General features: G+C 36.2%; 1 protein-coding gene across 3 annotated transcripts in view; it reads right to left on the bottom strand.

The window, feature by feature from the left end:
- Window positions 1-25785, bottom strand: part of CRPPA (CDP-L-ribitol pyrophosphorylase A) — a 299083-nt gene that overhangs the window by 135707 nt on the left and 137591 nt on the right. For 2 of the 3 annotated variants that reach the window (XM_029234261.1, XM_029234262.1), the window contains exons 7-8: window positions 11276-11350; window positions 10723-10815 (exon numbers count right to left, since the gene is read on the bottom strand). The exons of the other annotated variant lie outside the window; for it this stretch is intronic. In XM_029234261.1, the coding sequence (XP_029090094.1) occupies window positions 10723-10815; window positions 11276-11350 (168 nt within the window). The remainder of the gene's footprint in view (window positions 1-10722; window positions 10816-11275; window positions 11351-25785) is intronic. 3 annotated transcript variants of the gene reach the window in all.

The following is a 25785-nucleotide window of genomic DNA, read 5'->3' as shown; positions in this document are numbered from 1 at the left end:
AGAGCTGCATTTCTTACAAATGGGAAGAACAAGAAACAGAAGATCAGTTATATTTTCATTGGTTGAGCAAAAATCCTAGAACTCAGTTATTACCATAAACACATTGAATTTTTTCAGAAGACATTTATAGTTCTTTCTCAAATGACCTAGAAATGGGTATAATACTTGGAGTACTCAGAAGAGACAGGCAGACTTAACAGTCCTGTCATTCCTAAATAAGAATTTTCCACTACTGACACTAGGATTGTCTTGGCAACACCTGTTGCATTCTACCTTAGCAGGTACCAGTGAATAAAGTGTCCCAGCATTTGAGTAGAATAAGTATAAACTTCAAAATCCCATAAAATAAAACCTGTGGTGCCTGGAAAACTGAATCATGCTATACTTTTCAAAAGTGTCACATATAAACTTATGGCAAGTAGGGTTCAAGCCAAAGGATGTTTGGAACAAGAAGCTTTTTGCACTAATTCCATCACCTTTCCATTCTTTCAATAAAAGAAAGTTGAGTTTCCAGAAAACTGCCTAAGTAATCTATTTTTAGGTAGCTATAGGTTTTTATCCTAAGGGACTAGTGCTTAGGCTTGGAATATTCTTACCATCTTCCTGTCTGCTAATGACTCAAACCATGGACAAGATTTGTTTTACTGTTTTTGTTTTTTCTCAGAATGTGTAGCATTAGCACAGAGAAAATTTTGTAAAAAAACATGATCCATCATACAAACACTATGTAACTTGGCAAAAGCAGTATAATATGAAAGGTATTTTAAATTGTGCTTATACCTGGAATTCTATTAAAATTCAATTATTAAGGAGGCCTTGGAGGCATGTAACTTGCCTTTCCAAGTATAGGTGTTAGGATAAAAACTTCTGTTCAAACACACACACACATAAAACACCAACACACAAACGCCTAGAAAGCTTTTGCATATGAGTGAAATCTTTCTAATTATTTCTGCCAACAAGTTCACGACTATCATCTGCCTATTCAGCTTTCAGAAACAAACCATAAAGATCCTTCTCTAATGTCGCCTACTTTGCTATTATGCACCCAATTGCACAAAACATAAAATCAGGGATTATGCTTCCTCTCTTATTAAATGAAGCACTAAATCTTGGTACTTCTATCTCTTAAATATATCTTGGTTCTAGCCATTTCTGCACATTCACTATAAAACTACCCTGGTCCTAGCCACCACCATTATTTCTTAGACTACTGCAATAGCCTCTAAATGAAATCAAATGCATCAAGGAATCCCTCTGGATCGCTTTAGTCCATTCTCTGTGTTGCATCCAGAATGATGTGTAAAATGCAAAGCTGATCAACATCAATTTCTACTGTGCAGTACTCCTTTATAGAGTTCAAACTTCGAAGGCCCACCTTGACCTAGACCTGTGCAGTTCTCACCTTAACTCTCCCCAATGTGTGACTCGTTCTCTGTTTCAGATACACTGGCTCTTTCCAGTTCTAACCATCCTATGTGCTACTCTTTCCAAATAGAAATGCTATTCCTCTTACTCCTCATAGACTCAGACCCCACTCAGCCTTCCAAATTTCAGCTTTCTCCCTTATACTTAAGAAGATCTATCCTGATATTCTATTCCAGGCTAAATTGCCCCTTTCTCAAACAGACCTAATTACAGTTCTTACCTTAGGGTGATGGAAAGAAGGGACAGATAGTGACCAGAGTCCTGTGACCTCCCAACCACTGCGTCACTTCTCGTCTTTTAATTAAGCTCATATTATTAAGAATCTTCATTTACAAAAACAAAATTAGCTAAATAAAATTATTTCCTTACTTCAGATCAAGATATGAAAATCTGGAAAATTAGCACATATGGAAACGCCTCATTCTTCTAAAGTAAGATGTAGTTTAAAAATGTATTACATTATGAAATAGGCTACATGTATGTCAAAATACCTGACACACAGATGTTCAGTAAATGCTGTATGAATTTATATTAAGCAATTAATTAGATAATGAAGAGACTAGGATAGTTCCCTGTAAAGTGCTAACTAGACAGCACCTAAAGTAAGTTTAAGATGAATTAGTAAGAAACAGCATTGGTGTGAGTTTAAATGATTAATAAATCATTTTCAGAAGGCAGGACCTGGCTACACATGGAAGGATAGATTTCTTGGGAGATGGGAGAAAAATTAATCTTGCAACTGTTGTTAGAGAGAAAAAAAGGGATAAATGCAAAAAGGGAAGAGCTAGACTTGACGCAATAAAACCCAGCCTATGAAAGAGGAGGATAAATAAGAAAGAGGTAAACACAAGAGAAACAATTTTTTAAATCCCACGAGTCTTGTGATAAGGATTAAAGTACAGAAAGTTGTCAAAAATTGCTCAAAAAAGGAATATCCTACCACCTGATTCATACTGAACATGACTGTAATCATCTAAATTGCTCTACTACATCTTTATGTAAAAGACATCCGTCGTGGATCATATAAAAGTAAAAAGACATCACAAAATTTTGTAGTATAGACAATATTTTTAGAAAGAGAAGCTACTTAGATGCAATCAAGAACATCCTGCTCTTTTACAGATAAAAATTCTGACCTAAAGTTCAGAGACAAGGAAATAACTTGACAAGGTTAGCAGGTGTGTTACTTGCACACACCTAGTACCTATACCTTGAATCCCACTCCAGGTTCACATCCTTACTTGCCAAAGATCTCCTAAAACGTTAAATAGCCAATTCTTTCTATTCAACACCTCCTTTACAAAAATAGAATTTTGTTTTCTCCATGAAGTAAAATCCTTTTAGATATTATAAACAAAGTCAGGCTTAGCTATGTTCATATTAACATATATATTTCTAATAAATTATAGAAGTATAACATGTAATTTTAAAATAATAAACGGTACTGAAAATATATTTAGTCCCATCTTTGTAAAGAAATAGCATGACATAATTAAGCTAAGGGCCATTTCCACTGTTTAAAACAGAATCCAGTGCACAAAAGAAATCTAATAAAGGAAATCCCGACATAATTTTTAAAAACGGAATGACCAAACCAATTGTTTATTTCCTTTTCTAGGGCTAAAATTCATGTAAGCCACTTAACAAAGGAGGCTATTTTCATTTATTTTGCCTCCTATTCATGTTAAATTTTATAAACTGATTTGCTAGGACAGCACTGGCAAATAAATTCACAAACAACTTTGTTCATCTGGCCAAGTTTAGTAAACTACTTAAAATAGAAAATTAGTGATTCCAAACTCCATGCTTAATCAAGAAAAAAAAATTATTCTGAAAACAGAGAAAAAGTTCTCTGGAATTCATTCTATTTGTACACCCATTAGAACATCATTCTATCTGAAAATAAATAACCTTTATTCATTAAAAGAAAGAGTACCAGAAGGTATGTCCTATGAGAATCAGTTCTTTACACATCATCAGTTACACGTCCATCGCAATTAATCTTAGGGAATTTCTATATCCCACAACACAAACTTTCTAGTAACCATTTAGCCAGAAGCAAAGATCTCCTAAAACTTAAAAAAGCAGTCAATTCTTTCTACTCAACACCTCCTACAAGAATGACTTCATCATTCCTCATCTTTGTGTTAGATATGAATCCCTTAGTGACTAAAAGGGCAAAAAGGTTCCAAAGGTATTTTAAACCAATATTTACTTAGATTTTGTTACTGATTTAGGCAGGAAATACCTGAGACTTACTATATGAGAAGAAAACAAATAAAAACATTTGTAGAATTTTGTGGAAGTGATTGCATTTCTGCCACTGAAGCTGTGTACAAACATGAAAGAGAGAACTTTAAAGTATCTTAAGTGATGACATCACAGACGTTTAACATATAATAAAGTTATAATTTTCTAAGGGAAAAATCAAGGTATCCATAAGGCTACAATAGCAACATGGTTGAGATAGGAACAGAAGAGGGAATGGGGCCTAATCCCTTGGTCATTCATTGGCTATTAAACACTCACATACACATACACACACACACACACACACACACACACACAAAATATCCATTCAAAAATAAATGTAAATAAACTAGGACCTGAAACATTCATAGTTGACCCTTGAACAATATGGGGGGTTAGGGGCACCAACTCTTTGCACAGCTGAAAATCCACGCATAACTTACGGTCAGCCCTCCGAATACACGATTCCTCCTCCATCCCACAGTTCCTCAGCATCTGTGGATTCAACCAACTAGGATCCTGTAGTACTATAGTATTTACTACTAAAAAAAATCTGCCTATAAGTGGACCTGCGCAGTTCAAACCAATATTGTTCTAAGGTAAACTGTGCCCCATAAAGAGTAAACCCAATATGGAAGCAGTAAGAATTACGATAGGAAGCGCTCTCTTTTTTGGTCTTATAAGAAATTTTGCCTTAAAAACACACTTTCTTAGTCCAGTAGTAATAAGGTTAACAGAATGAAATGTATAGAACAAGAAGTTAAAGTGAAAAATACACATGCTGGGTTCTGTTAAGAAATTTAACAGGACCACAGATTTTTATAACTTAAGTTCAATAAAGGCTCAGTACCCTGTGAAGCTAAAGAAAGAAACCATTAGCACTTAAAAGGAGGAATCAATGTGTTTTTCCAATTGTCATTTGTTCTTTATTAGGAAGAAATTTTAAACACATATATATATGTATATGTGTATTTTTAATCTCTTTCCATCTTATTATCTAACACATTCATGAGAGCATAAGAGTAACAAGTGTATATGATAAACTGCACATTGGATTGATTCTGTTCCTGGCTCTGCCACTGGTGAGTGTGGAACCTTCTGGAAACAATTTACATCTCTGTGACAGTTTCCCCAGATGTGAATGTATCAAGTGTCAATTGATGGTGGTTTTCCATTTTTTTTATTTGCTGACATGTTCAAATATTAAACATTTTGAAGTATTTTAAAGATCATGTATTCTGATCTATTATGTCAATAAACTACTTTCCTGTAACTAGAACTAAATTAGGCACTTTTGAAGGTTTATTTATGTTTTTCAAAGCATTAAAATTCCATATGGGAATTTCTGTTTTTTGCTTAAGTAAATTCATGAAAAGATTCCTATCTCTCCTAAAGCACCAATAAAATTATTGTCTACATTGTCAGGGGAAATTAGAGCTCTTGGACAATTATCCAGATAATTACTGTAAAATTATTTTGCTGTGGAAAGTGATAAACTATTTTATCAAGTAAAATTAAAGAATCTGCTTCATTTCTCAGCTTTTAACTTCCACTTAAATTTGTGGCCAATTTCTTTCTGCTTTTAAAAATTAAACTTTTGGTGCCTATTATATGAATCAGCTATGCTCACTGAATAAGTAAGAATATACTCTCCATTATCTCATCTGATAGTAGTACTAAAGAATATTTTGTGGAAATCTTGCCAAATCCAAAAAAAGTAGAATCTCTATTTTATTTTCTGGACCTGGAAAGTATTTTTTGACAGTTTTACATTTGATTTTAGATAATCTTGGATTGAAAACAGCTACACTTAGCTTTGTCTTCTGAAAATCTCCTCCATTACCGGGGAAAAAACACTTCTCTGATCATTAATTTCTAAGAAAAGACAACCTACAATTCAGACTCTTAACACCTTTGTGTCTTGTACAATTTAAATAGAAGCCTATGGGGTTTTTTTGGAGTGATTTTTATATCAGAAACTTTATGAATTTACCTTTTACTATTCTAATAGATCTCAAATATTGTCTTTTCTAAATATTTGTTTATCATTACTTAAGTAGTGAACAAAAATATTTGTTTATCATTACTTAAGTAGTGAAAAAAACAAATAATAGAAAATAGTAGAAAATAGAAAACTGAACATGTCCCATGTTGATAGTTATTGTATCAGTTGATTCCAAAAGAGCTTTCAGATGACCCTCTTGCTGCAATCTGGAAAAGGTGCTAGCAGTACTATACACCCCCTGGTAACCACAAGAAAGACAGGCTAACAAAAACTTCAGTCAACTCGGGATAAAAACTTGGCTCCTTGATAACTTACGTGATAGACTAAACAGCATCAAAAATCACATCTGAAAAGGATTCTTAAACATAATTCTTATACAACTTTACGAAAGAAAGCATTGGCCTTTAATGTTTATAAGGTTTTTCTTGTTAAAAAAACACAAAGTGATCTAAATTTTTAAAATTCCTTCATGCCAACCAGTTTCCAGTTTTAAAAAGGCTTCTTTTTTTCTTTCAAGTAGAGACTAGTCTAGTACAAGGTGTGATTGCTATCCAAATATGTGTTCCCAAAGGCTCACAGTTGAAAGATTGCATACAATAACAAACGTCATCCTAAGCCACACAGATGCACTGAGAAACAGAATACTTAAAAAGTGACCCCACCCAACTATCTCTCCTCACTTTAATGCTGGCACCTATTCTATCATCCGTCAGTCTCCAGCTGACTACAGAAATTTGGAAAGTTCTGATAACTCATTATAACTACAATTAAGTTATACCTACCAAAACAGAAGATTTTTTAAGTTGATCAAATTAACATTGATAAATTCCTTAAACCATATTCAACATCATCAAGAATTAAGAAGCCGGCAAAATGAGACTACTTAAAATACATAAAAAGAATATAAGAATGATGACCAAATAGATAGTCCAAAAAGGTATTTTGAACAAAGTCGTAATAAAGAATATTGCTTACAAAACTAAAAATAACCAAAAATATTTTCGCAAAAATGACCACTTGAAATGAAGCATGTCACAACATATTATCATATAAATGTCTACAAGATCATTCAAAAAAGTTTATTTTTGCAAACATAACCTAAATTTTAAAAACAGAAGATAAAATTATTTTAATAAATATCTTAGTTCTTCTAAAATAAAATCCCAATTATTTGTCCTACTTCTCATGCTAAAATTTTGTTCCTTTCTCTACATGGATCTTAAAGCAGTAGGCTCTACTATGCCAGTTTATCTTAGATAACAAAAACCTCCTGCATTAAGTATTTCCTAACCCATTTTGCTTTCATAAAATCCAGGGAGAAGTTGATCTCTGATCTTTGAACAACCAAGAATCCTACAGAACCCGAACTAAAACCTAAGTATCCTAAATACCTAGAACCCAGCACCATTAACCGTCCATTCCTTTAGTAGTTAGCTCCCTCCAAGGTGTAAATACTCCAGAATGAACTTGAAAGTCACACGTACCTTCTGAATGACTACTGAATGACAGCTAACCAGGGTATTCCAAAATATTTTTCTGTATCTACATAAGAATATAATAGAAGAGATATGTGGGCTTCGTCAATACTGTCAATATTGTCAATACTTCGTCAATAGTCCTGACATTAATTTTTTAGCACTGAGAACATGATCTAATGTTTTCGTCAAACAAACGCCCCAGCTAAACTGACTTTCAGTCCCATTTCTTCTGAATATTTGTCCTTGTACAGTAAAACATGATGACACTGCAAATGAGGGCCTTAACTAAATACCCTCTGAGTTGAAAAAACCCTCACAAACACCTACTCAACCACAATTTTCCTTTTCATCTGACTGATTCCTACCAAGCCTTCCTCTCTTCAGATGGACTGAAAATCAAAGTTGATAAACCATGGCATAGGAAAAAGGGCCACTGTACTACATGTCAGCCAAGAAAAAATAGGCCTGTAAACATTTACAATACATGCATTCAATAACTATTGAATCACATAATCCCAAAATAAAAATGGAGATACTTTTCTATGACTCGGATGTCACTTTGGATTTATTTTCTGATGAATAAAATCTACCTGTTGAGGGAAGCAAATGAACAGACTCTTCTCAGAATTTAAAAGTGCTTTAAAAAGGCTTATTTAAAAAAAAAATCCCCCATGGTAGGGTCCTTTTTGTCTTGGCTTAATCTTCTAGAGAAGTAATTCAGAGAGAGGCAAAGTAAACACACCATAGCCTCAGAGCTATCTGATTCACATAATATCTTTTCAATTACATATATATGTATATATGTCTGCATATGTATTCATACTTTCATATCCACACACTATATGTGTATGCATTGTTCCCATTTAACTAATGTAAAAATTGTGTCCCCAGATATCTAGACTCAACTTTAAGTCTTTTATTCTACACTATATTTTCCACACAACTATTTATTTGGGGAATATTTGAATGATTCTGCCAAATTTTAAGTGACAGGGAAACTGAAATGGCCTTTTGCCAATTTGGGGGTAAAGTAGCATCAGAAGGAAAAAAAAGATGAAGCCTTTACACAATCATTTACAGGACAATTAAAAAATCCAGAGACAATTTACTTGACTCTCAATCCAACAAGGCAGTATTCTTTACCTTTCCAGTGATTTGTTCCACCCCAAGGATACAGATTCCAGATATGTTCTAGAGACATTTTCCTATTAAGTTTAATAATAACCCTAATAATCACCACACTGATTCTACCTATGTAATGGGAAAATAACAGGTAGACAAGTATTAACTATAGAGTGACAACTCTCCAGTTTAAAGTGAACATTTTACAGTTTTTATAGCATATTGACTTAGCGTATACTGACTTATAATAATACTATTCTAAAACTAGTTCTCGTAGACACTTCCTTCCTAACTAGAGGATTGTCCATCTTTTCCCTTAGTTTAATACAGAACACTAGGTAGCCAAAAAGAAGAATGAAAATCTGGCATTTACTAGGATATGTAAAATGGAACTCTACAGGAGTCAACAGAAAACTAAATTCAAATATTTATGGAAGCAATGCAAAGGACTGAACTTGAGATACAATAGTAACAATAAACTACAAGAACTAACAGTTTAAAAATGCTCTGTGTGTGTGTGTGTGTGTGTGTGTGTGTGTGTGTGTATTTGGTGAAGAGAAGCAGAGGAAAAGGGCAGAAGGAAAATTCACTGATGACACAGATTCCCACCTGCATGCCTGCCACAACTATACTGCCACTAAGAGAAGTCAACTGATGGGGAATGTGCTTTTGGGAGAGATCTGACATGCTAGGTGTGAGAAGATAGTCAAGTACTCAAATGGAAGTACCTGATAAAATGCTGAACAATGTAGGACTGAAGCTCAGGAATCAGATTAGAGCAGCATCAGTAAGCTGTGATTCATCTCATCCAAATTGGAAAGAGCAAGAGCTAGACTATTAAATGAAACTAACATTGCACGGCTGCCAAGGGCCCAGCACTATAATATCAACTACATTTTACATTCATTCATTTTAATCCTGACAGTGATTTAACAAGTAGGGCTACTAGCCTCATTTCTAAAAGGAGGAAAGCAAGCCTCAGAAAAGTTAAGTAACTTGACCAAGGAACCAATGTATTCTGAATTCAAAGCCTTTGCTCTCTTTACAGTACTCTTCTGCCTCTTCAGAAGAATATCAGGGGACATGGTGTGAATGAGATTTCTAAGCAAGTTAACGTGGAGCGATGAATAGGGAGCCAAACAGAACTCTGAATTTATCTCCAACCTATGGAGACTTAGAGCCCTTCAGCATTCGGAACATTTCATGCTGTTCCTAAAAATATCAATGAAAACATCTATATTTCTGTTAAAATCATTCACATGAGGAATCTGGGTTTCCATGACCAGCAGCACTCATGGAACTCATCTCTAGGGCATAAAATCAAATACAATAGGCAGGTGAAATCATCAAACTTCCCCCAGTTGCTAATCTGTTTCTACTTGCATGGCCCAGTCTAGAGCTACTTATTTTTCGTGCAAATTTTCTTTATTCTGTATTAATAATCTCACCTAACAAGAATTTAATTCCCACACTATGGCACAGGCCTGAGCTTTATGAATTCAACAATTGCTAAGCAATTGTTTTGAGAATTTCATGTTTGGAACGCCTTCCCACGGCAAAATGCTGCTGACAACAGATTCTTCTCAGCTAGTTTGTCAGTCCCGGGCTCTGGTTTTGTTACTTCCTGGTCTTGCCCTCTGAAATACCCCTCTGCTGCACAGTTAAAAAGGCCAATCAAGTGAATTCTGTACTAAACATACATTTTTAGGCTTTCACAGAAAAGATCTCTCCAAAACTTTCATGGGCCATTTTTCTAGGACTTCTCTTTTATCTGTTGCTCATTCTACTTTTTTTTTTTTTTTTTTTGCGGTGCGCGGGCCTCTCACTGCCGTGGTCTCTCCCGTTGCGGAGCACAGGCTCCGGACGCGCAGGCTCAGCGGCCATGGCTCACGGGCAAGCCGCTCCGCAGCATGTGCGATCTTCCCAGACCGGGGCACGAACCCGCGTCCCCTGCATTGGCAGGCGGATTCTCAACCACTGCGCCACCAGGGAAGTCCGCTCATTCTACTTTTGCTGTCCATGGAACAGAGAAGACGAAACAACCTAAGAGTATTTTCTTCCATCTGATTTGTGCCCCTCAGTTTTTTAACTTTGGGATTTCTTCTCTAATGGCATTCTGGTAGTACACTAAAATAAAGCTCTTTCACATTATCCAAACAACAAGTCAACTCAGCAATAACCTCTGAAATTCTAATGAAGGAAAAGACATGCAATTTTTGCTAGGGTGAAAAACCTATCAGTTCAAACAAATAATTGAAATAATAAGGACCTGCAGTCAGATTACTCAAAGCAAGAAAGTGAGTTCAAGAATCCACCAAGAAGAGTTTCTTCGTTTGGGTTTAGATGGATTTCTTCAGTTGGATGAAATTTTGTTAAAAAGAAAAGTTGAATTTCAAGGAACAAAGCCTAAGTTTGAAAAGTCTGCATTAATTCACTTACTGAAATAACAACAACAGGATATAAAATGGAAAGATTACTCTCTTCAAGCATATTCAGTAATTTCTGGGTTTCTTCAAAATCAGAGGTCATAACCTGAAAGACCAGAAAAATAAAAGAAGTTCTTAAATGACTTAAGAGTTCATTGAAGGAGAAAAATGGATAGGTTTTAAACATTTAAACATTCAAAGTATCTATCAAGCTTAATTTTAAATTTTCAAACAATGTTAAAGGATACCGATAAGATTATAGCTATTAAAATTTTTTTAATTCATTAATTCAAACCTATCTTCTTATCTACTGTTTACCAGAAATTTGAAAATACCGTTTAAAGAAATATCACCCTCTTCTCATTACGTGAACTAGGTTGTTAGAAAATGTTATTTCCCTATTTCAAAAGACAAAAATAAAATTTCTAAATACATATTGAATAACACAACTCACCTATCAAAATCTTAAATTCAAATACTTAAGAAACAAGAAAACTAACTACTTGTCAAACATTACATTTATACAAATCCTCAAGTGCTGTCAATCATTTGTATTAACTACTTACATTCACACAAACAAAATTGTAGCATTGCTCTAAGATGATTTGCTGAAGATCTCTGCCAGATGTGACTTTTACATGCTAGGAGAAAAAATTAGAGGAAAAAAGAGTTTACAAACTAGATAGAAAGACCAAACATGAGCATAAACAACTTTATGAGCACAAAATTTCTATAGGCACATAACGCCAAGGACCATGCATAAGAGCAAAATAATTCAGACTGAAGTTTATGAGGCTACCAAAAAAAACCCCACTTGAAGTAGCCCTAAAATAATTAACATTATTGTAGCAAATAAGTAGATAGGAAATTGTTTTAGATAAAAAAATGCTGAAAAGGCTCAACATATATTCAGGAATGGGCAAATAGTCTGGTTTTTCTTATACAAAAAATATACAGTAGAAAATATTTGAATAAAATTTAAAAATTGGTTAGACAAGAATTTTTAGAGAATTCTGGAAGCATGTTAAATACTACAGTTACAAAGAATACATTTAACTAAATATGGAATGACTAGAAACAGGGAAAGCAACAAGAGATTACCATCATAGGCCTTCTTCTGAGGGTCCAGATCAAGATAGCAGAGTAGGAAGATCCTGAGCTCACCCCTCCCATGAAACACCAAAACTACAACTACATATAGAATGACTGTCTCTGAGAATGACTTGAAGATTAGCAGAACAGACTTTCTACAACCAATGCTATAAAGAAAAGGCCACATCAAGACAGGAAGGACGGGCAGAGGGGCAGACATGCAGTCTAATCAGAACCCCCACCCCCAGTGCAGCTGTCCATAAGCAGGAGGGATATCGCAACCGTGAAGGTTCCCCCTGAGGAGCTAGGAGTCTGAGCCCCACGTTGGACTCCCCATCCCGAGGGGCCTGCACCAGGAAGATGAGCCCCCATAACATCTGCCTTTGAAAACCAGTGGGGCGCACATCCGGGAGAGGTAGAGGGCTGTGAGAAATCAAGATACTGCTCGTGAAAGGCTCAAACACAAACTCACTCAGAGTACCAGCACAGAGGCAGAGCCTTGAAAAGAGCCTAGGTATTATCAAAGGAAATTTACTGACTAATTTCAGGGCTTGTGCTGGAGGGGCAGAAATCTGGTAGAACTCTCTCTAGGGACAGAAGCAGTGGCAGGCAACTTTTTTTTTTTCAAACTCTTCTACCTACCAGGCCGTTGCCATTTCTGCCACTGTTCATCAACCTAGTTAACCCATGTGCCCCACCCCAGTATTCCCCTGAGGAACAGCCCTCCTCAACCCACCCAACCCGGCTAGCTTCTCCAAAGTACCTGCTGCCCCACCCCACCCAGTGGCTGGCCTCAGTCAGCACCAGCACCCCTCCAAAGTGGCTCCTGCTCTCAGAAGCCAGCCCCACACATCAGCAGGCCAGGAGCAGTTGTGGCCAGACCTCTCAGCCAGCCAGGCCAAGAACCAGCACACCGTTTCAGCATGCCTGCAACAACTGTGGCCCAACCACAACAGGAGGGCACAATGACCAGGGGAGACTGCACCATCAGGCCCCACAGGACACCATTTATATAAGGTCACTCTTTCAAAACCAGGAGATGTAGCTGATATACCTAATACACAGAAACAGAGTTAGGTAAAATGAGGAAACAAAAGACTATCTTCCAAATGAAAGTTGGCAAAACTTCAAAAAAAACTCAACAAAATGAAAATGAACAGTTCTATCAGATAAAGAGTTCAAATTAACAGTAATAAATAAGCTCACTGAATGGAGAGAAGTATGTGAACTCAGTGAGAACTTAAAAAGAAAATATAAAAATGAGCCAATCAGAGCTGAAGAATACAATAACTATAATGAAAAATACACTAGAGGGAATCAACAAGAGATCAGAAGATGCAGAAGAATGAATCATCAAGCTGCATGATAGGGTACTTGTAATCACCCAATCAAAACAACAAAAATAAAAAAAGAATTTTAAAAAATGAGAATAAAAGAAAAAGGGACCTCTGATACAATATCAAGTATACTCACATTTGAAGTACAGGGGCCCCAGAAGGCAAAGAGAGACAAGGACACAAAACCTATTTGAAAAAACAATGGCTAAAAACTTCCCAAATCTGGGGAAAGAAACAGACATCCATGTCCAGGAAGCACAGACAGTACCAAACAAGATGAACCCAAAGAGACCCACACCAAGACACATTATAATTAAAATGTCAAAATTTAAATATAAAGAGGGAATTTTAAAATCAGCAAGAGAAAAGCAACTAGTTACATACAAGGGAACACCCCCATAAGACTATCAGCTACTTTTCGGCAGAAACTTTACAGGCCCCAGAAGAGACTAGCATGATATATTCAAAGTACAGAAAGGAGAAAACTTACAACCAAGAATACTCTACCTGGCAAGATACAGAGTTTCCCAGAAGCAAAAGCTAAGTAGTTCATCACCACAAAACTGGCCTTATAAGAAATGTTAAAGGGAATTCTTTAAATGGAAAAGGCCATAGCTAGAAACCAGAAATTTATGAAGGAAAAACTCACTGGTAAAGGCAAACATATAGTAAAGGTAGTAGTAGATCAACCACCTATATAGCTAGTATGAAGATTAAAAGACAAAAGTAGTAAAATCGTCTGTATCTAAAATATTTATTTAAATGATACCCAAAGTAAAAAGATATAAAATATGACATCAAAAATATAAAGCATGGGTAAGAATAAAATGTTGTGCTTTTAGAACGCGTTTGAACTCAAGACGCCATCAACTTAAAATAGGCTACTGTATACATAGTTTGTTATATATAAACCTTATGGTAATCACAAGTCAAAAACCTCTAACAGATACACAAAAAATAGAGAAAGGAAGCCAAACATAACACTAAAGAAAGTCATCAAATGAGAAGGGAAAAGAACCAGAGAAGAAGAAAGCGATAAAGAACTACAAAACCAATCAGAAAACAACTAACAAAATGACAATAAGTACATACCTAATCAACAGTCACTTCAATCAAAATGAACTAAATGCTACAATCAAAAGACACAGGTGGCTGAAAGGATAAAAAAAATAAGACCCATCTATAGGTCACCTTCAAGCAACTCACTTCATATCTAAAGACACACACAGACTAAAAGTGAAAGAATAGAAAAGATTTTCCATATAAGCTAGGGTAGCAATATGCGTATCAGACAAAATAGACTTTAAAACAAAAAATGTAACAAGAGACAAAGAATGTCATTATATAAAGATAAAGGGATCAATCCAACAAGAGACTATAACACTTATAAATATCTATGCACCCAAAAAAGGAGCAAATATAAAGCAAATATTAACACACATACAGGAAGGTATTGACAATAATATGATAATAGTAGACTTTCACACTCCACTTACACCAACAGACATATCAGACATAATATCAATAAGGAAACACTGGCCTTAAAGACACACTAGACCACTAAAAATAGATATCTATAGACCTTTCACCCCCAAAACAGCAGAATGCACATTCTTTAAAAATACACATGAACATTCTCCAGGATAGATCTCATGTTAGGCCACAAAACAAGTCTCAATAAATTTAAGAAGACTGAAATCACACCTAGCATCTTTTGTGACCCAAACAGTATAAAACTATAAATCAATTACAAGAAGAAAACCGGAAAAAAAACCACAAACATTTTGGAGCCTAAACCAAAAGCTACTAATCAATCAATGGGTCAATGAAGAAATCAAAAAAATACTCTGAAACAAATGAAAATGGAAAGACAATTGTTCCAAAATCTATGGGATGCAGTGAAAGCAGTTTTAGAAGGGATGCTTATAGTAATGCAGGCCTACCTCAAGAAACAAGAACAATCTCAAATAAACAGTATAACTTTACACCTAAAGGAACCAGGAAAAGATGAATAAAAGAAACACAGTTAGTTGAAGGAAGGAAATGATGAAAATCAGAGCAAAAATAAATGAAATAGAGACTTTAAAAAAATCTTTTTAAATCAATGAAACTAAGAGCTGGGGTTTTAAAAAGATTTTAAAAATTCACAAACCTTTAGAGAGACACATCGTGAAAAAAAGAAAGACAGCCCAAATAAATAAAAAGAAAGAGAAGAAATTACAACTAATACCACAGAAATACAATGGACAAGAGATTACTGTGAATAATTATACACCAACAAATTGGACAACCTAAAAGAAACAGATAAATTCCTAGAAACATAAAATCTTCTAAGACTGAATCAGGAAAGAATAGAAAATCTGAACAGACTGATGACTGGTAATGAAATGAAATCAGTAATGAAAAAACTCCCAACAAACAAAAGTCTAGGATGTGAGGGCTTCACATGTGAATTCTATCAAACATTTAAATAAGACTTAATACCTACCCTTCTCTAACTATTCCAAAGAAATGAAAAGGAAGAAATGCCTTCAAACTCATTTTAGGAGGCCAGCATCACTGTGACACCAAAACCATATAACAACACTACAAAAAAAGAAAATTAATATTCATCAGGCCAATATCAATGATGAACATAGATGCAAAAATCCTCAACAAAATATGAGCAAACTGAATTCAACAATACATTAAAAGGATCATACACCATAATCAAGTGAGATCAATTCCAGGGACACAAGTTTGATTCAATATTCACACATCAATGAACATGATACAGCACATTCACAAAATGAAGAATAAAAATCATATGATTATCCCAATAGATCTAGAAGAAACTTTTGACAAAATTCAACATCCAGTTATGATGGAAACTCTTAATAAGGCAGGTATAGAGGGAACATACCTTAACATAAAAAAGGTCATATATGACAAACGCACAGCTAACATCATACTCAATGGTGAAGAGCTGAAAGATTTTCCTTTCAGATCAGGCAAAAGACAAGGATGCCCACCATCACCACTTCTATTCAACATAGTATGGGAAGTCCCAGCCACAGCAATCACACCAGAATAAGACACAAAAACAATACAAACTGGAAGAGAAAAAATAAAACTGTCACTATTTGCAGATGATATGACACTATGTATAGAAAACCCTAGACTCCACTAAAAACCTATTAGAATAAATGAATTCAGTAAAATTGTAAAATACAAAATATGTATAAATCTGTTGCAGTTCTGTACACTAATAATAAACTATCAGAAAGTGAAATTAAGAAGGCAATTCTATTTATAATTTTATCAAAAAGAATAAAATACCTAGGAATAAATTTAACCAAGGAGGTTAAAGACCTATACTCTGAAAACTATAAAACATTGATGAAAGAAATTAAAGATGACACGATTAAGTGGAAAGACATACTGTGCTCATGGACTGGAAAAAAAATTTTGTTAAAATGATGATACTACCCAAAGCAATCTACAAATTCAGTACAGTCCCTATCAAAATACCAATGGCATTTATCATAGAACTAATACAAATAATTCTAAAGTACCTATGGAATAACAAAGGACCCCAAATAGCCAAAGCAATCTTGAGAAAGAACAACAAACCTGGAGGTACCATGCTCCCTGATTTCAAACTATACTACAAAGCTATAGTAATCAAAACTGTATGGTACTGGCACAAAAGCAGACATATAGATCAATGGAACAGAGGAGAGGGCCCAGAAATAAACCCACCCGTATCTGGTTAATTAATTTATGACAAAGAAGCCAATAATACATAGTGTGGAAAGAAAGTCTCCTCAACAAATAGTTTTGAAAAAGCTGGACAGTTACATTCAAGAGAATAAAACTGGACCACTTTCTCATACCACATACAAAAATATACTCAAGATAGATTAAAGACTTAAATGAAAGACCGGAAACCATAAAACTCCTAGAAGAAAACACAGGCAGAACACTCTTTGACATAAATCATAGCAAATTTTTTTGGCTCTGTCCCCTAAGGCAAAAGAAACAAAAGCAAAAATAAACAAATGAGACCTAATTAAACTTACAAGATTTTGAATAGCAAAGGAAATCATTGATAAAACAAAGATACAACCCACTGAATGGGAGTATTTGCAAATGATATGACCCAAAAAGGGTTAATATGCAAAATACATAAACAGCTCATACAACTGAATATCAAAACAAACACACAACCCAATCAAAAAATGGACAGAAGTCCTGAACAGACATTTCTCCAAAGAAGACACATAGAAGGCCAGCAGGCACACGGAAAGATGCTCGACATCACTAATCATCAGAGAAATGCAAATCAAAATCACCATGAGATCACCTCATACTTGTCAGAATGGCTATCATCAAAAAGACCACAAACAGCAAATGTTGGAGAAGGTGTGGAAAAAAAGGAACCCTAGTGCACTGTTGGTGAGAATGTAAACTGGTGCAGCCACTATGGAAAACGGTATCGGGGTTCCCCCAAAAATTAAAACTATAACTACTATACTAACCAGCAATTCCACTCTTGGGTATTTACCCAAAGAAAATGAAAACACTAATCAAAAAGATATAAGCACCACTGTGTTCAATGTAGCAGCCAAGATATGGAATGCCTGTTGATAGATGAATGCTTGAAGATGTGGAGGGGTGTGTGTGTATTTTATATATATATATATATATAAAATACACACACACACACACACACACACATATGTATGTATGCATACACAGTGGAATATACTCAGCCATAAAAAGGAATAAAATCTTGTCATTTGCGACAACATGGATGGAACATCCATGATATTCCAGAGGGTATTATGCTAAATGAAATAAGTCAGAGAGAGAAATACACTTATACATGGAATCTAAAAAACAAAACAAATGAACGAACAAAATAAAACATAAAGAAACTCATAGATAAGGGAGAACAAGCTGGTGGTTGCCAGAGGGGTGGGGATGGGGGAGGTAAGGGTATGGGCAAAACAGGTGAAGAACATAAAGTAGTACAAACTTGCAGTTACAAAGTAAGTCATGGAATGGAATGTACAACAAAGGGAATCTAGTCAATAATATTGCGGTAATTTTGTATGGTGACAGATGGTTACTAGACTTATCTTGGTGATCAATGCATAAGGTATATAAATGTTGAATCACAATGTCATACACCTAAAACTAATATGTCAACTATACCTCAATTAAAAAAATAATAAAAACAAAAAGAAATTATTATATATGATAGAGAAATAAGACTTAAACTAGGGCAACAGTAATAAGGGAAGAAGATTATTACTAGAGGTAGTCCCAGACTAGATAGAAAATAGTACATACACTATAAAAACTTTCCTAATAAAATTTTTCTTCCATATAGTTCAATGCTCTAATTATTCTCTAGTTTTCCTATTATAGCAATATGAACAAAAAACTACTAAACAAGGGCTCTGTTGTAATGATATCTCTGCTATAACTCTGTAAGAAGTCACATTTTCGTGGTTAATACTAGCATTACATTTAGAAAGCTTTACTTATGTATCTAAAATACAATGCTTGTTCCATAGTAAAACGTGAAACTCTGTATCTCTAAGAGCACTGCCTCTTCAGAAGAATTCAGCTTAATTCTACCTAATTTTGACAAAATATTTGAGAAAGAGAGGTAAAGGTTTTGAGATCTTAGCTACGCTATAGAAATCACTTGGCTCATGAATTTCAAGAATTTTACTTTGGTTTAAAGTTTTTGAGTACAAATTTCAGAGGGAAGATTATTCCAAAACAAAAAAAACTTCCATAGTCATCAGCCATGTATCAATAGTGAAATAAAGAAATCAGTTTCCGCTGTGCAACTGTAAGTTTGCTCAAGGAGTCTCATCTTCTAGATATTACAGGGAGATTATTTTTCAGGGGGTTCTCACGTATCCAAACATTTTAAAAGGCATGAATAGCTAGTATACTCCAAATTGGCTCTTCAAGGATGTTCACATAGCAGGCAGACTTGCAAAAATAGGCATCCCTCTTCTTGGAGCAAATTTGCTTACGTTGTAGAAAGTAAAGATAGAGACATCTCTCTCCATAGAGCAATCTGCTTGGCATTCTAGAGTAATAAAGACAATGTCTCTCTCGTAAGAGGAGGATGGGCTACTTTGCCAGCAGTCCCTGTATAAGGGCAGTGCTTCCCGATATCTAGATTCTTCTTTAATACATTCCACTGCCTAGCAACACCCAGCCCTAATTGTATTTCCCCCGGGGGAACTGCAATTCAGAAAATCAGTGCTGCACTGCTATCCTCCTTACTGCTACTGCTGTAACAAATTCTTTCCTCTGACCCTAGAGTTTCATGTCTTTTACCAATATTTACAACACTGGCATGAGTGTTCGCATAAAAATTGGGTATAATCCTCAAATCCTCCCTAGTTCCTGACTTGACAGATATGAAATAAGGCAACCACGTATCTCAACTTTAACAAGTGTGAGTGAATTCTGAACTCGAAAAAAAAAGAAAATGACTTACTTTAAAAAATTTCTTTTTGGGGACTTCCCTGGGCAGTGGTTAAGAATCCGCCTGCCAATGCAGGGGACACGGGTTCAAGCCCTGGTCCAGGAAGATCCCACATGCTGTGGAGCAACTAAGCCCGTGCACCACAACTACTGAGCCTGTGCTCTAGAGCCCATGAGCCACAACTACTGAGCCCGCGGGCCACAACTATTGAAGCCCACGCACCTAGAGCCCGTGCTCCACAACAAAGAGAAGCCACCGCAATGAGAAGCCCGCGCACCGCAACGAAGAGCAGCCCCCGCTGCCACAACTAGAGAAAGCCCCATGCAGCAACGAAGACCCAACGCAGCCATAAATAAATAAATAAACTAATTAATTAAATATTTTTCTTTTGGAGGTACATAAATAAGGTCTAGGATGAGAACATGAGGGATATTCCAATTTAGCTTTTCAAGTATTAAAACTGATAAAATTCTTGAGGACCCCATACTCTTAGGGTATGGGATCTCTGAGGACAGAAACATGTTCTTACCCAGTAGCAAATGCTTGACAAATAGGTTTTTAAAACTTAGCACAGTCTTGTTTCAAGAAGAAAAAGAAAAGTGTATGTTCTTAAAATCAACTATGTGGAAGTTTTTTAAAAAGGTAAAAAAAAAAACTCATCCCAAAATAACACTACCTAGAAATAATTACCCTGAACATCTGGTAAGTATCGTTTCAACAATCCTCTATTAATAATATATGCAGTAAGCTGGTAGGACAAAAGGATGAAGGAACAAAAGCATTAGCACATTTTATGAAAATGGAATCATATGCATGCCATTTGAAAATTATTTAATGTTAGCAAAAAAAAAAAAAAACCGTTAAATATAATAAAACTGAAGGTACTGCTATACTTCAGATTATTCTTCACCTCCAGGGAGCTTTTCCTAAATGTTAAGTAAAATATCGTGAACAGGATTAAGACACTGGACTTTTCAATGGCAAAGCACTTCATTTGTAAGTCAGTACTAATTGATTTCCTACTATGAGAGAGAAAGAAATAGCACTTCGTAACTCTTCCACCCACTGTTCTGGTCACTTGTACTTTTCTACCCTGACAAGGTTTATTAGATTCATAGACTATTCTATAGTCATAATTCACACAATTTAGACATAATTTATCTATGCTCAAGACAACTGTTTTAAATAAGAACCTCCCCTTTTATAAATTCATTTTAATTCACTTCTTTTTGTGATGAATTTCAGCTGCAAGTAGGTTTTGTTTGTTTTTTAATAAAAACCTCAACATTTTTACATTCCTAGAGTTCTTCATTCTATTAGTTGGAAGAATAGCTTATCTGGGAATAAAAGTTTAGTTCACACTTTCCCTTAGAGATTTGCAGTCTCTGTACCACTGTCTTCAAACACTGTTTCAAAGCATTGTCCAGATGCTTTTTAAAGTCCATGTGTCATCTACTCACTCTCTATTCACCATTTTTTGGGGGTAGATTTCAACATCAAGCAGTTCCACCAGGAAGTAGTCAGAAGTTACATAAGAATTTTTTTCCTGTTGTCTTTCTAACTAAATGACAATTTGGCTGGCGGTAGTATTCTTGGATTCCCCTTTGATTCCCTCCAACGTTTAGAGACAACGCTTCACTGTATGTATTTGGATAGTAAGTACTGTGGAGGTACAAGAGGTCAGGCAGAGTGTCCTCCTTTCTATGAGTTTTGTTTTTGTTTTTTGCTCCTAGGTACCTACCTGAAGAATTCTTTATGAGGAGGTTCAAAATCTTAATTAGAATCAGACCATATTTAATTTTCAGTTGCTGTTCCTCGATTCTTCTTGAAAATATGCCCTCTACATCTTACAGAACTAGTTAGTCATTTCAAGGAAATTTTCTTCTAACTTTCAGAATAACATCTTGGTTTGTCTACTTGACATATAAACATGATCCATATGTTGGATGCCTTTATTATCATTCACACCTATTCTCTTATTGATCATTTAGTTTTTACTTGGAATACACTGTGATTATCCCAAGTTTCCATCTACGTTAATAACCTGACCTGACCTTTGCTATATTCTATGTCTAATGTACTAATTATTTCTATAGCAGTGTGGCTCTAATTGTTTCCACAATTATCAGTTGCTCTATGAATCTCTTGCAATGCTGTCTTTTGAATTTTTAACCTTCTTGAATTCTGATTTTTACTGAGTTATTCTACAGAACCAAAAGGTGTGAGAATATTTTGAGGGACAGAGAGAGCCTTGAGGTTTCCTCCAGATTTTTAAAATAGATTTGTGTGTTCTGCGATTTTCAGTATAAACTGTAGAGCTTACTAATTATTATTTTTACAAGATGAAGAGTTTTTAAATGGTAGGCACTGATAGTTTCCCCTGCCTCTGCTGAGATACCACTGAGAATTGAGGGATTTTCTGACTTTTCCCCAACCCTCATTTTTTTACCCCCTTTGAAAAAAATATGAAAACCAAACTACATTTTTTTCCATCTTGCAACTGAGACTGTTTTAATAATTGTTTCCAGTGAAATTTAACTCTTTTATTTGGTCATACTGCTTTCCTCCCAAACAGAAAACAAACAATATTTTCCATGCTTGAGTAAAGAAACTTAGATTCTACCTAAACCTAGCAAAGGAGACTTTGACACCTTTAATAAACAAAGACCACCTTAGACAATGCTATTAGGCTGTTTATGAAAAAGTTCTATGGCATCATCTTAAGCTATCATTCCTGACATTTCCACACTCAAACACAACAAATGGAACAATCTGCTGGCTAGAACTCCTTGTTCTGCAAATATTCTGGTTCGGAGAACATTTAAACAAAATTTAAAACAACCCTTCCAATGTGCTTAGTAAAATTTAAAAAGTATGTCCAAAAGAAAAACCCCCGCCATGAAATACTTTCCTTACATCATAAAAAAATAAGAATTTACAAAATATTTACTACTAACAAAATGCAAACATCTGCATATTCTAAGTACTATTTAAAGTAGGGATATTAGGAAGGAAGCTGCGTTGCCAAAAACTGTTTCCCATTTCAAGAAGAGTCAAGGCTTAACTAAGGCTGAAAAGCATTGGTTTCCAGTCCCATGAGTCAGAGGTTCAAAAACGTGTTTCCAGTCCCATGAGTCAGAGGTTCCCATGAGTGCTGAAAGCCAGTACTCTTTTTACAGAACATGTTGGCTGGATCATTTCTTAATCTGAATCCATCAATTTCCCACCTCCCTCCCATTCAAACAAGGGCACTAATGTGGGTATATACAAGGGAATCAGAGAGAGATACACTTTTCACTCTGTAGACAACACGTTAACAGTTAAAAGTCTTGTGGCTGCCAGAGGGTAGGGGAAATGGGGAGATGCTCGTCCAAGGGCAAAGTTTCAGTTATGCAAAATGAATACGTTTTTAGGGATTTAATGCGTAGCATGGTGGCTGTAATTAACAATAGTATATTGTAAAACTGAAATAAACTTAAGAGGGTAAATCTTAAGTGTTCTCACCCACACCCCCAAAAAAGAAAATGGTAATTATGTGAGGTGATGGATCTATCAGCTTGATTACGGTGATCATTTCAAAGTGTATGTCAAAACATCACACTGTATACATTAAATACACGCAACTTTTATTGGTCAATTATACCTCAATAAAGCTGGGGCGGAAAGTACTTCTATACTGCAAATCCAGAGAACCTTACATAGCTATGACTGATGCCAACAGAATGCTGAGTCTGGGCCATCAATTCATCAGTCACTGTCTTTATCAATGGAGTCACCTCTGGCCTGTGGGTGCTGTGTCTGGACCTTCAGTCACAGGGTAACAGCCCAGAGCCTCTCCATCCTGCTTTTCAGCAGTCTTTACCTGAGACACTCCTTTAAGAAGTACTATTTCCAAATTCTGAGTTGCCAATTAACATTTACTTCATGGTTATTTTTAGACTTCTGTGGAGGTTTTGTCCATCTAGCATTGAACATTTACTCTATTTTTTTTCAGACAGCTCTAAAGCTCTTTCTTGCAGTTAAGAACATGGCACCTGGAGCCAAGATCCCTTGGTGTTTGAATCTAGCTCTGCAACAAATTTGCTGTACAACTTTGGGCAAATTACTTAAGCGCCATGGCTCAGTTTACTTATCAGAATTGATAGATTAGTTAAATTAATATATTAGTTAAATTAATATGTGAGAGTTAAGGATTAAATTTTCCAAAACTTCTTCCCTATCGGCTGGTCTTCTGGAAAGCTTCGGAGAAAAAAGCTACAGCTTTAAAACAATGAATGTCAGTAGAGTTTTGAGGTGGTAAGTAAATCAGGTTACCATTCTGCCATGCTATATCAACTATGGACCTCCAACCATGAACACTAAGCTGGTGGATCATACCAGTGGCCTTCTACTTCCCAAGCTGCCACCACGACTCAGACCCTAGCCTGTCAGACATACCACAGTCTTGATAGTGCTTCAATCCTCTCAGGCAGGCAGAGTAGCACGAGAACCAAGGTTCTGCCATGCTGCAACAGTGTTAGATCGCGGGCCCTTATCACACCAGGGAAAGGGCTGATTCTCCCTTCTATGTAGCTTAAAAGCCACACCGCACAAGGATTAGAGTCTTATAATACAGTGAACACTGCCTCTGTTCCTGAGTCCATGGATTGGACTTTCCCCAATAATCATTGTTCTAGAAAGTCCCTATTCCAGGGTGAGTCCTGTCATGTCATTCATCTTTGTTTTCTTGAATTTATGTGAAACACTAACGACCATCTTTCCATATAGTGTACCTTAAATGTTTGCTATTATTCCACTCGCTTCTCACTTAACTTCCACTTTTAAATGGCCCTTTCACACATCACCACATCTCCATTATCCCTCTACATTTTAAATCTTCCATTTATTGAGGTTTTACTATTCATCAGAATCTGTGCTAAATACGTTAAACAATTATCTTACTGAAACCACATAACATACCTCTGCATATATTATCATTACCCTCGTGTTACGGATAAGGAAGGTAAGCACAGAAGTTTAAAGAATCTGTCTGAGACCGTACTGCCAGTGAGGGGTAATACCCAGACTAAGGTCTGTGGGACTCTCAACAGTTAACCTCTCAAGTACACAGGGTGTCAGTTTACTCCAGGTAACCAGTACTACATCATGGAAGTCACAAGGCTTTACTCAGAGGGCGGTGACACTACAGGCCCCAAGGTCAACTCAGGAGAAACATCTCATCTGGAGGAAGTCATTTGAGTGCTAAAAAGCTTAATTGCGGGCTTCCCTGGTGGCGCAGTGGTTGAGAGTCCGCCTGCCGATGCAGGGGATGTGGGTTCGTGCCCCGGTCCGGGAAGATCCCACATGCCGCGAAGCGGCTGGGCCCGTGAGCCATGGCTGCTGAGCCTGCGTGTCCGGAGCCTGTGCTCCGTAACGGGAGAGGCCACAACAGTGAGAGGCCCGCGTACCACAAAAACAAACAAACAAAAAAAGCTTAATTGCCACCACAGACAATCCCCTAACTCAGATCATTTCTCTGGGTCCTAGACAGGGAAGAGAGTATCTAAGGTAGGTCGTCCAATTCAGGTCCTCAGATTTGATCCTGGAAGAGTCAAGGGCTTCTGAACCACTGCATTCAATATACGCCAAGCAGGTGATGGTTACAGAAGTAATTATTGTGATAATACAACCTTAATGAAAGTTCTCCTTTATATGTCCCTCTGTCTCACTGTTAAAATTCCCTTTGAAGGCCAGTTACTTTTCTGATGCAAAACCACAAGAATTGTGGAATGGAAAATACAAGTCCTTATCTTAACAAACCAGAACACTAGTACAAAGAATTCTAGGCTCCCATTTTATCATACAGATTATACATCCAAAGGTAGGAAGTGCTTTTTTTTTTTTTTGCGGTATGCGGGCCTCTCACTGTTGTGGCCTCTCCCGTTGCGGAGCACAGGCTCCGGACACGCAGGCTCAGCGGCCATGGCTCACGGGCCCAGCCGCTCCGCGGCATGTGGGATCTTCCCGGACTGGGGCCCGAACCTGCGTCCCCTGCATCGGCAGGCGGACTCTCAACCACTGCGCCACCAGGGAAGCTCCTAGAAAGTGTCTAGGCAAAAGGCAAAGCTACCAAATCTGCTCAAGCTTATCTTTCCACTGAGATTTACTA

This window comes from Monodon monoceros, unplaced genomic scaffold, assembly GCF_005190385.1.
Source record: "Monodon monoceros isolate NGI ecotype Baffin Bay Population unplaced genomic scaffold, NGI_Narwhal_1 Super_Scaffold_2, whole genome shotgun sequence".
Lineage (NCBI taxonomy): Eukaryota > Metazoa > Chordata > Mammalia > Artiodactyla > Monodontidae > Monodon > Monodon monoceros.
Note: the sequence above shows the minus strand (reverse complement) of the source record. Positions and strands in the feature narration are given on the sequence as shown.